The 16,084-nt window shown below is 41.6% G+C and overlaps 1 protein-coding gene across 2 annotated transcripts in view; it reads right to left on the reverse strand.

Moving 5' to 3' along the window:
* The window catches only part of LOC109931931 (NSFL1 cofactor p47-like), a 34,156-nt gene extending 21,473 nt beyond the window's left edge, over nucleotides 1-12,683 (reverse strand). The window contains exons 1-3 of one of the 2 annotated variants that reach the window (XM_048596075.1): nucleotides 12,574-12,683; nucleotides 9,936-10,016; nucleotides 8,612-8,757 (exon numbers count right to left, since the gene is read on the reverse strand). In XM_048596075.1, the coding sequence (XP_048452032.1) occupies nucleotides 8,612-8,757; nucleotides 9,936-9,972 (183 nt within the window). In that variant the 5' untranslated portion in view covers nucleotides 9,973-10,016; nucleotides 12,574-12,683. Of the gene's footprint in view, nucleotides 1-8,611; nucleotides 8,769-9,935; nucleotides 10,017-12,573 lie in introns of both variants that reach the window. The other variant, XM_048596074.1, reaches the window with a different exon arrangement.
* Nucleotides 12,684-16,084: the final 3,401 nt, after the last annotated feature.

Consider the following 16,084-nt stretch of genomic DNA (forward strand, 5'->3'; position numbering starts at 1 on the left):
CTGGGATGTTCAGGAGTGGAACGCCCCATCTTGGGATCAGATGCGGCAGAGGTGCCACTTCTGCCACCTACTATCCGACCGAACAACCAAAGATACATTTCCCTCCCCACCCCTATCCGCCTTCCATAGGGACCGCTCTCTCCGTGACTCCCTCTTCCACTCCCTGCTCCCCACTAGCCCCACCACCTTTCCCTGAAACCGCAGGAAGTACTACTCCTGCCCCTACACCTCCCTCCTCACCTCCATCCAAGGCACCAAACAAACCTTTCACATCAGACAGAGGTCACCTGCAAATCCGTCAATGTGGTCTATTGCATCCGCTGCGCCCGATGTGGCCTCCTCTACATCAGTGAGATCAAGCGGAAGCTTGGAGACTGCTCTGTAGAGCACCTGCACTCTGTTTGCGACAAACGACAACACCTTCCAGTAGCAAACCATTTCAACTCCCCCTCCCACTCCCTGGGCGACGTGTCTATCCTGGGCCTCCTCCAGTGTCACAATGATGCCACCCGGAAACTGGAGGAGCAGCACCTCATATTCTGCCTCGGGAGCCTACAACCAAATGGTCTCTATGTGAACTTTACCGGTTTCAAAATCTCCCCAACCCCAGCCTCATCCCATGACCAACCCTCCCTCTCATTCCTGCCTCCTTGACCTGACACAACCTGTCAACTTCTATCCCACCTATCCGCTCCTCCCACCTCACTGATCAATCCCCACTGCTGCCTACCTACACTCACTTAACATCCTCCCACTTACCTTCCCCAAACCCACCCCTCCTCTCTCTATTTACTTCAGAGCTCCCTTCTCCCTCCCCCATTTCTGACCTGAAACGTCAATTTTCCTGCTCCTCTGATGCTGCCTGGCCCGCTGTGCTCCTCCAGCTCCACAATGCGTTATCTCTGACTCCAGCATCAGCAGTTCTTACTATCTCTGCTCTCATCAATCCTCTTTGTTACTTCTTCAAAAAAAAAACTCAAATCAAGTTAGTGAGACACAATTTCCAACATACAAAGCATTGTTGACTATCCCTAATCAGTCCTTGCCTTTCAAAACACATGTAAATCCTATCCCTCAGGATTCCCTCCAACAACTTGCCCATCACTGATGTCAGGCTCACCGGTCTATAGTTCCCTGGGTTTTCCTTACCACCTTTCTTAAATAGTGGCACCACATTAGCCAACCTCCAGTCTTTCAGCACCTCACCTGTGGCTATCAATGATACAAATATCTCAGCAAGGGCCCAGCAATCACTTAATAAAAACTGAAAGAACGGCGGATGCTGTAAATCAGGAACAAAAACAAAGTTGCTGGAAAAGCTTAGCAGCATCTGTGAAGGAAAAAAACAGGGTTAACATCTTGTGTCTGGTGACCCTTCGTCAGAACTGATGGTGGCTGGGAAAATGTCTTTTCTGATGAAGGGTCTAGGCCCGAAATGTCAGCCTTCCTGCTCCTATGATGCTGCTGGGCCTGCTGTGTTCATCCAGCTCTGCACCTTGTTGTCACATATTCCCCTCGCCACTCTTGTCCACCTTCCACAGGGACCGTTCCCTCTGGGACATCCTGATCCACACTTCCTTCACCCCAACACCCCCAAACAGCCCTACGGCACCTTGCCTGTAACCGGCGAAGGTGCAACACCTGCCCATTTACCTCCTCCCTCCCCAGTATCCAAGGGACCAAACATACTTTCCAGGTGAAGCAACACTTCACCTGCACATTCCAGAATCTCGTCTACTGCATGCACTGCTCACAATGTGGTCTCTACATTGGGGAAAGGAAGCATAGACTAGGTGACCACTTTGCAGAACATCTACTCTGTGCTCGCAAAAAAGACCCTGAACTACCTGTTGCCAGCCACTTTAACGCACCACTCTGTTCCCTGACCAACATCTCTGTCTCTGGCTTGCTGCAGTGTTTCAGCGAAGCTCAACGCAAGCTGGAAGAACAACACCTCATTTTCCACTTGGGGACCCTGCAGCCCTCCAGACTCAATATCAAGTTTAATAATTTTAGGGCCTAAGCTCTCCCATGTCCCAGCACCCTACCCCACACACCAGGCCTGGTTACCACATAGCCTGCCATGACACACTACCTGTTATTTGTCACTAATAGTCCCCATTAACAACTATTCATCCTCCCAGCCTGATCATTATCAACTCTTTGTCTGTCCAACTGCTCTTCTCTCTCTTTAGGTTCTATCCTATCGTTTACTCTCTACCCCACTCCCTCCCTTTTATTTGCATATAAACTGACGTTTTCCCAGCCACCATCAGTTCTGAAGAAGGGTCACCAGACCCGAAACGTTAACTCTGTCTTTTCCTTCACAGATACTGCCAGACCTGCTGAGCTCTTCCAGCAACTTTGTTTTTGTTCCAGCAATCACATCCCTAGCTTCCCGCAGAGTTCTAGGTTACACCTGATCTGGTTCCGGGGATTTATCCACCTTTATACGTTTTAAGAAGTCCAGCACCTCCTCCTCTGTACTATGGACATTTTTCAAGATGTCGCTATTTATTTCCCCAAGTCCCAATCTTCCATATCCTTCTCCACAGTAAGCACTGATGCAAAATATTCGTTTAGTATCTCTCCTATCTCCTGCAGTTCCACACAAGCAGCCTTGCTGATCTTTAAGGGGCCCTTTAAGGGGTTACTCTTTCGTCCTTAATGTATTTGTAGAATCCCTTTTGGATTCTCTTTAACCCTATTTGCCAAAGCTATCTCATGTCCCCTTTTTGCCCTCCTGATTTCCCTCTTAAATATAATCCTAATGCCCTTATACTCTTCTATGGATTCACTTGATCCTTGCTGTATATACCTGACATATGCTTCCTTCTTATTCTTGACCAAAGCCTCAATTTCTTGGCATCTTGTTCAGCACAACATCGTGGGCCAAAGGGTCCATTCCTGGGTGAATATATCATTCCAGGAACATGGGAATGTCACTGGCTCCGTCTACACTTCCCTCTGCCTCAGGAAAGCAGCCAACGTAATCAAAGACCCCTCCCATCGCAGTTATACTCTCTTCCACCCTCTTCCATCGGGCAGAAGATACAAAATTTTGAAAACGCATACCAACAGATTCAAGAACAGGTTCTTCCCCACTCTTTACAGGCTTATGAACGGACTTTGGATGTATTAAAGCTGACCTTTCTCTGCACCTTCTCTGTAGCTTTAACACTGTATTCTGCATTCTACTCCCTTACCCTGAAATACTTACATTTTATATTTATGGCAGTTCTGAGGAAGGGTCACCGGACCCGAAACACTGACTCTGATTTCTCTTCACAGATGCTACCAGACTTGCTGAGCTTTTTCAGCAATTTCTGTTTTTGATACTTATGTAATTTGTCTGGTTAGTGTACAAAGCAATACTTTTTACTGTATCACAGTACATGTGACAATAATAAACGAATCAAAACAAATTTGGTGCAGAGAGAGAGGTTTTTTGCTCGTAAGGTGTTTTTCCAGGGGAAACTGAAGCCCAGGATTGGACATCCAGCACAATACAAAGAATGACATCACAGTAAAGCTGTAAGTTCCTTTGTTGGTAACAGATACTAATTTCACTGTCTGTTATAGGTCACATTCAGATTGAAGATAAATAGGGGAAATATTTACAAACTTATAAACCCAGCAGGAAATTTTTAAAAATCAAATTTAAAAACTGAGTAAACAAAATAGAGATGCAGGGCCAGGCGATGTGCTGTACCTGCATCATTTGGGAGCTGGTGCAAAATAGCAAATGTTGGTTGTTAGAGGAACTCCAGGTCAGATTTGATGAGCTGGAGTCTGAGCTTCAAACACTGTGACGCATCAGGGAGGGGTAGAGTTACTTGCACAGTGTCTTTCAGGAGGCAATTGCAGCTTTTCGATGAACCACCTCGAATTCAGTCAGTGGTCAGGGACAGGAGGGTGTAACTACGATTGAGGCAAGCAGAAGGATGCAGAAGGTAGTGTCAAAGGAGCCTCAGCCCTCAATCTAGTCAAACAGGTTTGAGATTCTTCCTCCCTGTGTGGATAAGAATGCAGGCTGTAGGGAGAATGAGTAAATTGACCATTGCACTGTGATACAGGGAGCCGTTTAAGGTGGACAAAAAAAAACGTAGTTGTAATTGGAGATAGTATACTCAGGGGAAGAGACACTGCTCCCTGTGGCCAGGATTGAGGGTCCCAAAATCTGCCTGGTACATGGGTTCAGGATACGTCATCTGGGCTGCAGAGGAACTTAGAGTTGGAGCGGAAAGATCCAGTTGATGTTGTTGTAGAAAAAAATACAGGTGGAAAGAGGTTCTACTCAGGGAATATGAGCAGTTAGCTAAATTAAAAAGCAGAACCAAAAAGGTAATAATCCCTGGATTACTACCTGAGTCACGAACAAACTGGCGCAGGGTCAATGAGATTAAAGAGGCAATCGTGTGGCTCAAAGATTGGTGTGGGAGAAATAGGTTCGAATTCATGGGACATTACACCAGTACTGGGTAAGGAAGGTGGTGTTCTGAAGAGACAGGCACCACCTGAATCATGCTAGGACTAGAGTCCTGGCTAACCACAAAACTAGGGCTGTGGACAGGGCTTTAAAATAAATGATGGGGGATAGGTACAATTGCATGGAAAATTATTGAAAATGTTAGGGCAGTGTGGGGTGGCAGGGAGGATTCAGCAGAGGTTATTGAGATTTCCAAAACAAGTAATAGGACAGAGAGCATGGAAAGGCTCAGGAATCTAACTTCAGGCACATCAGATAGGGGACAACTATGAGAAGGGGAGTAATCAATGCAGAACTGAGGGGTTGTGCTTAAATGCACAAAACAAGGCAAATGAGCTTGTACGACAGATTGAAATTGGCAAGTACGATGTTGCGGGTATCATAGAGACATGGCTGCAAGGGGATCAGGGCTGGGAACCAAATCTCTAAGGATACACATTCTATCAAACAAGCAGATGGGCAGAGGGAACAAGGCTGCCTTGTTAGTAAGAAATGAAATGAAATTGACAGCAAGAAGTTACAGAGTTGGAAGGCGTACAATCTATGCAAGCAGAGTTGAGAAATTGCAAACGAAAGAAGGCCCTGATGGGAGTGTGTACAGCTCTCCTAGCAGTAGTCAGGATGTGGGGTAGAAAAGAAGTCAGGAGGTAGAAAAAGTACATACGAAAAACACTGTTAGAACAATCATAGGGTACTTCAATATGCAGGTGGACTGGGAAAATCAGGTTGGTCACAGATCCTTAGAAAAGGAATTTGTGGAATGTCTACGAGACTTTTTTGGAGCAGCTTGTGGTACAGCCCACTCGGGAACAGGCAAGTTGGATTTGGTGATGTGTGATGAGGCTTAATTAGGGAGTTTAAGGTGAAGGAACCCCTAGGAGGCAGTGACCATAATGTGATAGAATTCACCGTTCAGTTTGAGAGGGAGCAGTTGGAATCAGATGTAACAGATATAATTGAATAAAAGTAACTACAAAGACATGAAGGATGAGCTGGCCAGAGTTGATTGCAAGGGGAACCGAGCAGGGCAGATGGTGGAGCAGCAATGGCAGGAGTTTCTGGGGGTGATTCAGGATATACAGCAGAAATTCACCCCAAGGAAGAAGAAACATACTAAGGAGAGGATTAGGCAACCATGGCTGACAATGGACAGCATAAAAGCAAAAGAAAAAGTATACCATGTGGTGAAGATTAATGGGAAGCCAGAAGATTAGAAAGTCTTTAAAAGCCAGCAGAGGATAATCAGAAAAATAATAAAGGGGGGAAAGATGAAATATTAGGGTACACTAGAAGGTAACATAAAAGAAGATTGCAAGAGTTTTATTTAAATATATAAAAGGTAAGAGACACAACTGTGGACATTGGGTTGCTGGAAAATGAGGCTGGGTGGTATTAGTAATGAGGAACAAAGAAATGGTGAAGGAACTGAAAAGGTACTTTGCAACAGTCTTCATGATGGAAAACACCACCAGCAGAGCAGCGGTCAGTATAGTGGACATCACTGAGGAAGTAGTGTTGGAGAAGGTGAAACTTCTACAAATTTAGCAGTAATGCTCTCAGTCGCTTTGTACAGATCGTTTATGTATAACACGACTAATTGTGGTCCCAACACGGACACCTGTGGAAGGTGGATACATTACCTGTCCCAGATGGATTACACCCCAGAGTTCTGAAGGAGATCGCTCAGGAGATTGTGAAGGCATTGGTGGTGATCTTTCAGGAATCACTGGAGTCAGGGAGGGTCCCAGAGGACTGGAAAATGGCTAATGTAACACCACTGTTTAAGAGGGGAGGGAGGCAGAAGACAGGAAACTACAGACCAGTTAGCTTGATCTTGGTTGTTGGTTAAGATTTCAGAATCCACTATTAAGGATGAGATTGCAGAGTACTTGGAAGTGCATGATAAAATAGGGCTGAGTCAGCACAGCTTTGTTAAGGGGAGGTCGTGCCTGACAAATCTGTTAGAAGTTTAGAGGAGGTAACTAACAAATTAGACAAAGGTGAGCCAGTGGACGTGATCTATCTGCATTTCAAGGATGCCTCTGACAAAGCACACATGAGGCTGCTAAATATGATAAGAGCCCATGGTATTAGGGGCAAGGTACTGGCATGGACAGAGAATTGGCTGAGGAGCAGAAAGCATAAAGGGATAAAGACCTCCTTCACAGGATGGCAGCTGGTGACTAGTGGAGTTCTGCAGGTGCCTGTGTTGGGACCACAACTATTCATGTTATATATTAATGATCTGAACGAAGCTACTAAGGGCATTGCTGCTAAGTTTGCAGAAGATACAAAGTTAGGTGAAGGGGCAGGTATTGTTGAGGATGCAGGGCGGATGCAGAGGACTTGGACAGGATAGGAGAATGGGCAAAGAAGCGGCAGATGGAAACAATGTCGGCCAGTGTGAGGTTATGAACTTTGGTAGGAGGAATAGAGGTGTAGACTATTTCCTGCATAGGGAAAAGCTTCGGAAATCTGAAGCACAAAGGGACTTGGGAGTTATAGTTCAGGATTCTCTTAAGGGTAAAATGCAGGTTCAGCTGGCAATTAGGAAGGCAAATACAATGTTAGCATTCATTTCAAGAGAGCTTGAGTATTACAGCAGAGATGTACCGCTGAGGCTGTATAAGAATCTGGCCAGATCAAATCTGTAATATTGTGACCAGTTTTGAGTTCCTGTATCCAAGAAAGGATGTGCAGGCCTTGGAGGGGGTCCAGAGCAGGTTTACAAGAATAATCCCGGGATTACGGGCTTGTCATTCAAGGAGCAGTTCAGGACTCTGTGTCTGTACTTGATTGAGTTTAGAAAGATAAGGCAGGGGGATCTGATTGAAACTTACAGAATACTGAGACATCTTGATAGAGTGGACATGGAGAAGATATTTCCACTGGTAGGAGAGACTAGCATCCGAGAGCACAGCCTCAGAGTGAAGGGATGACACTTTAGACTGAAATAAGGTTAAATTTCTTCAGTCATGTGGTGGTTAATCTGTGGAACTCACTGCCGTTGAAGGCTGTTGAGCATATATGACGGAGATAGAAAGGTTCTTGATTAGTAAAGGGATCAAGGGTAATGGGGAAAAAGGCAGAAGATTGGGATTGATTAGTCATAATCAAATGGCAGAACAAACTTGATGGGCCAAGGGGCCTAATTCTGCTCCCACATCTTATGGAACCTCAGTTATGACTTGAATCAGTGTAGTTGGTGCATTCTTTAACGGTCAACATTAAAGCCTTAATACGTCGGAGCAGAATTAGGCTTTTCAATCCATCACGTCTACCCTACCATTCATCTGGTAATCCTGAACTCCACTGTCCTGCCTTTTCCCTATAACCTTCAACTCCCTGATTAAAAATCTTTCTCAGCCTAGTATATACTTGATGACACAGTCTTGACAGCTCTCCTCGCTAAAGAATTACTCAGATTCCCCACCCTCAGGGAAGAAATTTCCTCATTATCTCTGTTCTAACTAGACTCTACTTCCTTACTCTGAGATTATGCCCTCCTTTTCTAGACTGTCCCTCAGAGGAAAACAAGATCTCCGCATCTTCTCTGTAAAGTCTCCAAGAATCTTGTATGTTTTAATAAGGTTGCCTGTTATTTTCCTAAACACCAGTGAGTACAGGCCAAACCAACTCAACCTCTCCTCATAAGAAAATCCCTCTATACCTGGGATCAACCCAGTGAACCTTCTCTGGACTCCCGCACTGATAGTATATCTTTCCTTAGGTGAGGGTACCAAAATTGTACACGGTATTCCAGGTGCGTTCTAACTGATATCTTGTACAATTTTACCACTACTTTCCTATTTTTATACTTCATTCCCTTTGAACATTCCATTTGCCTTCCCTATCACCTGGACTTGAATGCTTGATTTTGGTCATTTATGCACCTGAACTCTTAATTTTTTTTATGGATGTGAGTTTTGTTTACATAGATTTATCTTGAAAAGGCAACACCACCAATACTTCTTTGTCAGTTGAAATATTCTAATTGTTGAACGTTTATCTCCCCATTCATACATTTCACCTGTGAAGCTTTCAAATGCTTTTGTTGTATCCTAAAACCATGGAGAATGTTGAATTCACAATGGTTCTATAGGCAATCCTACATTCACTTACCATAGCTCTGTTTGTCTCTCCTGTCCAGTGATCGACTGGAACTGCTCCATGTTCTTTAGCTCCTTTAAAAAGATCATCCACAATTTCATTTAGATTCTTTTTCTTTGGCGGTCCAACTATCTGCTGGCCACTGTGTTCGGAACCACCTGCATAAAAGCTTAAAAAATTAATATGCAGTGAGTGAAACCAGTGCTTTCCCTTATAAAGGAAACAAGGTACACTAACATGTGAGCATTATAATCGTCAGCGCATTCACTTTTGCTCTCTAAGCAGTGAGGAAGTGCACATCTTGTTGACATACACATTCATTGCAGGGTATTCCTTCCATGAAACAATAAATCAGGGAAGAAAATAGATGTTTCATTGCTTGTATGCTCAACTCAGTTACTGACCAGTTACTGTACCCACCAAGGTATCACAAATAGCAAAAAAAAGACTAGATAATAAGATTTGAGCAGTTTTGGTTGAGGGAGGAAGGATGTTGGGAGAAGATCCTTTCTTCCTTGAACACTTCTTCATGAGCTCTTTCTCAGCAACCTAATGATAAATTTTTCTTCCAGACAAGGAAGGTTCTGTACAGATGGTATAGGCACACAATTGATTCTGTTTTCGTAGCCCATAGTGCTAAAGATGTAAGAAATAGGAGCAGGACATTCAGCCCCTCAAGCCTCCCATTCTATGAGATTATGGCTAATCTGCCAAAGGTGTCAATTTCTCATCTGTGAATTCAACCATGGATTCTGAAACTTTGGTTTAAGGGTAAGTAAGTGATAGCTGCTCATATACAGTTGCTGCTGCTATACTGTGTAACGCATCATGGTTTAAGGGTAAATTGGAACTCTGATAGGTTGCAACCAGTAATAACAGTGGCTCAAACCTTGTTTGTTGCGAAACTATGAATATAGGTATTTTGCCACTGATTCATAGAGATAGGTTATGGTTTTGCTATGTATGGCATTTTCTCAACATTGCTATCTGCTGAAATTTAAGACATGACATGAACAATTTGATTTTAATTTTGTTTTGTTTATGAAACATTTCCCATTCATAGAGCAGCCCTTTGCAAGGAAAAGTATTAATATAGATTCAGTTAGAATTGTTAGTTCTATTCCTTAGATCTCTAGAGATCAGCCCCACAAACCATCTTGGTATGATTCTGAATATCCAACAGTTGATTAACTTTATGGAAAATGAAGCATGATCTCTACTTAACGATTAATTCAGACTGCGCAGAGACTATTCCCCACTTGACAGTCAAGGTTATCTTGGTGCTGTTATCAAGTGGAGCTGCTTCCAGTCTACTACAAATTTGTAAAGTCCTTACCGTTGACCTTCATCAGCTGAACTGTTACTTTGTTCATCCTTCTTCAGGTCTTTCAAGGATGATATCCTGGAAGTACCAGAGCTAGATGAGAGGGAAAAAATATTGCTTGAATTATTAGAAAGAAACATTTAAACAATCAATAGTGCAAATTTCCAACCTCTACTTAAGACTAATACTCACTAATTCGAGTGCAACCTAAATGTTATATTTGCTATAATGAAATGAAGAGTTAATAGTGTTCATAAAACTGACTTGTGCAACCTCAAATCCTTTTACCCATGGCAACCATGCTGTCTACCACCTAGTTGCTCAAAATACCACTGTCTACCCACCTCTTTCTCTTGTCCCTCTACAATTAACCTTAAAATCCACCTTAACACAACCTCTAAGTCACTCCACCATTCATTTACTCCTTTGATTCAGTGTCAATTTTTACCTGATTACATATTCACAACATACCTCAGAATTTTTCTCCAAATAAAAGCTGCTATACATGACATTATTGATAACTTCCTAAAATTATACAATGTATCATTTGTAACATATTGATATGATTGATACACACAAGCCCCAGTGAATAGCTTTAATTGATGGTGTTATAGTGGTACTGGGAGGTGATGGCTTAGCGGTATCACCAGACTATTAATCCAGAAACTCAGCTAATGTTTTTCGGGCCCCGGTTCAAATTTGAAATCAATTAAAAATAAATCTGCTATTGACCATGAAACCATAACCCATCTGGCTTATGTCCTTCAGGGAAGGAAATCTGCCATCCTCACCTGTTTTATATGTGACTCCAGATCCACAGCAATGTACTTGATTCTTAACTGCTTGCTGAAATGGCTTAGTAAGCCACTCAATTCAAGGGCAGCCAGAGATGGGCAATAAATGCTGTCTGGCCAGCAATGCCTACGTCCCACAAGTGAATTAAAAAAGGCTCAGATTAATACTCTGGGGATATGGGTATAAATTTGGAGGAATTTAAATTCAATTAATAAATCTGGAAGTGAAAATTAATGTCAGTGATGGAAAACATGACAATTATCATCAATTCTCATTAAAAAAGTAATCAAGTTCACTAATATCCTTTAGGGAAGGAAGTCTGCCATCCGTACATGCTCTGCCTATATGCAGTTACAGACTTACAGCAATGTGTTTAACTCTTAATTGTCATCTGAAACAGCCTAGCAAACCACTCAGATCAAGGGCAATTAGGGATGGGCAACAAACTCCAGCCTTGACAGCAAAACTCACATCCCACTAAGAATTTTTAAAAAAAAAGCAACGATCTCGGTTATTAGCATCTTTTCCGTTCAATATTTTAAAATGTCTACTCTCTCTATTTGAGCACAACGACCACACAAAGAGACAAGAAAGGCAGTTGACAAGGACCGTAAATTGCAATCATGGAGAAAATGTGCAAGGGCAAATATCCATAATTGGGCTGTCAAAACAAACACTTAAAATAATAAATATACAAACTATGGTTAAATAGTATCTGAAAGTTGGGAATTAAGCAGTAAGCAAAGTGCACCAAATACAAAAATCCCATAGTTGGGAAGGTGAACTGATAACTTGTAAATGGCATTTTATTTAGACAAATGCATGCAAATATATGGAGTGATCCAAAGAAAATTAACCTGTGATACACGATACAACAAATGAGATGGTTTCTGGGGTATTACTTGACAGCAATGACATCAACAGAAGAGGCAGCAAAATGGAAAGCTAAATTGGCCTTTGGACGTACAGTGAGAGGAAAACAGCAGAAATCCCTGAAGAGTTGAATCAATCCGGACAAGTAACTGATAAACTACACATGGAATTCTGCGGTAAATTCTGACAACAAAGGTAAGAATGTAGAAAATAGCAACCAAATTGATAACCTGTTAAGATGCTCATGTCAAGGATATGAAAAGCGTCAAAAGCACTGGCCACATACAGCTAAAATTTGAATAAAGTGGTCACTTGAAGAATTTGAGAATATAAAACCTACTTAATTTTTCTGAGGGGAAGAAATCATCAATCACCATTCTTAAGAGTTCTGGACGACAGCCAACCCGTTCCATTAGCTTTCAGCCTCATTGTTCATTCCTATACATATGCAATTCAAAACCTCAGCTGTTTAGAAACTACTTTAATGACACAACTTGAAAATGACGCTGAGGTTATATCTATCATAAATGAAAAATGTTACTGAAACCATCAGGTCACCTTAAGTTTAGGATGGTGGCACTCCTATTCCATTTTGAGCTACTGAATCAAGCAATAAGATATGGGCTAAACGTCTCCAAAAGTGATAGAATTAAACAGCTGAGGAAGACTTTTTTTAAACAGAGCCAAAAAGTGGCTTAAAGTTTTGGAAGCATGTTTGGTAGTGAATTATCTATAACCAGACTGATACCAAATTGGTGGTTGGGCCAGAACTTACATCTAAGCACCATTCAAATCTGATGGTTTCTTTTTCAGAATAACAAAGTGCTGTTTGGCTTGGAATTGTAAATGTAAAAACAGACTGTTCTGATGAACTTAGAAAACTCAAACTAAAAGGGGACCGCAAAGGCTCTTAACTAAAATTTATAACACTCAAGTTAGAAACAGAAAAGGTAATGTTCAAAGTACTTCTGATATTCCTTACCTGCGAACTGCAGGTTTGCAATTAGTAGTATTATTAAACATTGGTGATTCATGATGAATAAGTCGATCGTCACCCTCGTTCTCATAGAATTTAGCCAGTGCAAGCTACATAAGAAAATGGAGATAAAAATTATTATTCAGAAATGCTTTTCAATATTTGTCAGCAGGTTTCGCTGAAATCAGTAGATAGGTTGTTGACTTGCTCGTCGAGCTGGCTTGTTCTTGTTCAGACATTTTGTCACCATGCTAGGTGACATCATCAGTGGAACCTCCGATGAAGCGATGTTATTCTATTCCGCTTGGAATTTATACTGTCTGGTCCGTTGTGGTGAGTAGTGTCGTTTCTGGTTTTGATCTGTAAGAGTTTGTATATACCATATACAAATACTGCATGATGAACTTTCCTTAATATCAGTACACTCAGACAATGAAAGCCATCAATTTAACTGGGACAAGGTAACCATAGGAGCCCAAGCCAAAGACAGACACGCACGGGAATTTCTAGAGGCACGGCTCTCCACCTATACGTCAATCGACAAACATACAGAATTGGGGCCCTTATACAAACCCGTACAAATCGAAACTGGAAATGACACTACTCACCATAATGGACCAGACAATATAAATTCCAAGCGCAGTAGAATAACATATCTTCATCGGAGGCTCCACTGATGATGTCACCTAGCACAGTGACAAAACGTCTGAACAAAAACGAGCCAGCTTAGTGAGCAAGTCAACAACCTCAAACAGTTACAGATTGAGGAAAACCATTTTGGATGACTGATAATTTTTTTTAAGAAGTCTATGTTAAAGTTGATGAAAAAGGCATGTTACTGAAAGTGCTAAAGGTAAAAATTATAGTAAATCCTTCAGTTAAAGCCAATTTGAAATACACAGAACAGTAAACTTTGTGAATCTTTCTGCCTTTGCTTCTGATTTTAATATCATAAATTCTATCACTTAGTTGATATCAATGATTTTCAATGTGGACAGATCCTATACAGCAGGCTTCCCAAAGTCTGGGTTACAACCACTAGCACGATTGTGGGAAGAGATTTTGGCGCTGCAAGCTCTCAGTCAGCACTGGAAATCCTGAAGTTTATCCAAGGGGTGCTAAGATTTAGAAGGCTTCTTTAAAAATTAACTCCTGCTGCAAATAAAGGGACCCTCCACCCAGACCCAGCTCAACTGCTCTCTCATCCCCACAAATGTTCACTCCAAGGATCATACAAAATCTACAGCATTTTAAATAGGTCACACAAGGAAATGGTCTAGAAAGCACTGCACTAGAAATAATAGAAAAGAGAAGTGGAAAACAAGGAGATAAACGATTATCAATGACAAACTGCTATACTCTTCAACACTGCAGTTTTGTAAAAGTATTGGCAGAAGCTTTACGTTAGGTCACATACATGAATGTTTAACCGGGGAACCTTCACAGATTTATTTTAAACATAAGATCAAATACTGTATAACACTACATCAAGCAAAACAACAGCAGGTTTAAAAATATGCCATGTTCATGTCACCTTACTTTCAATCTATAATCAACTCCTACATTTCTTCTAAATGTGTCAGATGCAATCACAGAAAGTTTAAGGTAAAACAAAAATTGAAGCATTGAGGAAATCACATCTAAGGATGCACAGATACCAATCAAACAATATCTAATGTTATGCGTATATTGTCTTACATCTCCCAAATACTTTAACATGCTTGATATGTGAAGAATTAACTTCAATTGCAGCAAATAGTTGTTGCATAAAATGTCAAGGCAGTCTGCCTTGACATTTTAAATTCATATTCAAAAAATAAGCAAACAGTGAAATAACAAACCAAGTGCAAAAACATCTTCAGTCAACTCTTCCACAATGATTATTAAATTGGACGTGTTTCTTTCTTCCTTCTGATCCTCCAACGTATTTATGAGAACAATGCCTTTGAAGAAGTTTCCTGATTTCTCATTTTGCCATTGAAACATTTCTCATGGAGCCATAAAGGTAGATGAAAGAAAACTTTACAACACAGATGGTGAAATGCCTCTTTATTATATAGAACATAGAAATTTAATGTAGAAATTGATTTTCACAGCTTCACAACAAACTTTTGCAAAGTTGTGTTTTCAGAAGCCATTTAAAAGTTGAAAGTAAGGTACAAGGGGCAAAGGGTTTGGGCGAGATTTCCACAGACTCGGACAGAGGCAACTGAAAGGTTTGCTACTAAATGCTGAAGACAGCAGGGGAAGCACAGGACTCCAGAGAACACAACAAGTGCCAGAAAGTAAGAGAAAACTGTATAGTTGAAAATTACGACTATAAATTCAGTCCTCTGCAGATAGGTAGCTGATGCGAGACTAAAACGACAGGCAAATGAGACATGGCAAGGTAAATAATGCAGGTGGTAGAATTTTGGACAATTTGAAATTTATGGACATTTGTGGACCAGGAGTTCATGAAGAATTCTCCCTTTTGTGCGTTATAGTAGCAGTACCACTAACTTTGGAATGGAGACAAATAACTTGGCAGAGATGGAAAAGCAACAATGCTAATCTATAGCATATGGAGTTTGAAACTCACGTCTAGGTCTAACAGAATGCTGAAATTGCTAGCTTTACAATTCAATGTGAGTGGAAAGCAAAGTAGAAAATACAATGAACAGGAAAGATGCAGAAATTTCAGTTGCGATCAAAAATTATAATTCATCTCCCTGATGTTCATTTGAAAAAATTCTGATTCATCTATAACAATGTCAGATAGAAAACTGTCACAAATATACAGATGAACGTACATCCAAAGGAAGTCGGAAAGAAAGTAGAGTTGTATGTACACATATAGAAGTTACACTTCATGACTGCAAGTCTCTGGGCTCAAACATAAAAACGCTGGGGCAGGAATAGGCTGTATGGACCCTCAGGTATGCTGCGTCATTCAGTAATAAAATAGCTGATCTGATCTTGACCTCAAATTCACTTTCCTATCTGCTCCACAAAATCCTAATTCCACTACATTTCAAAAATCCGTCTAATTTAGCTCAGTATTTCAATGATTCAGCCTCCACAGCTCTCTGAGAGAATTTCAAAACTTCAAGACCCTCAACAGCGAGATCTTTTATTTCTGCCTTAAACGGGTGAGTTCATATCCTGAATTATGCCCCCTAGACTGCTTTCCCATGGTCAGCGCGGAGACGCAGTCCCGGAGCAGTGGCAGGTGCAAGAAACAAGTGCCGTGTGGAGGCCAATGCGGTGAGGCATCCCTGGAGCTTACCTTGGAGCAACTGTGAGCCGGTAAGGAGAGGACTGAAGGCTTGGAGCACAGCAGGGACAGTTGTTGGACTGGGTTCTTGTGGGGCGGTCAAACCATGTGGGGAAGCCCCTGTGCTGAGCTGCTACAATGTAATGCTTACTTGAAGCTTTTTATCTGACTGTAATGTCAATCCTTTAACAATGGCTTATTCAGCATTTGAGTGAAGATTTGTGGCTCAGGTGCTGGTTGTAGATGTTAGTGCGTTCGCCA

Source organism: Rhincodon typus, chromosome 4 (genome assembly GCF_021869965.1).
Source record: "Rhincodon typus isolate 14 chromosome 4, sRhiTyp1.1, whole genome shotgun sequence".
Lineage (NCBI taxonomy): Eukaryota > Metazoa > Chordata > Chondrichthyes > Orectolobiformes > Rhincodontidae > Rhincodon > Rhincodon typus.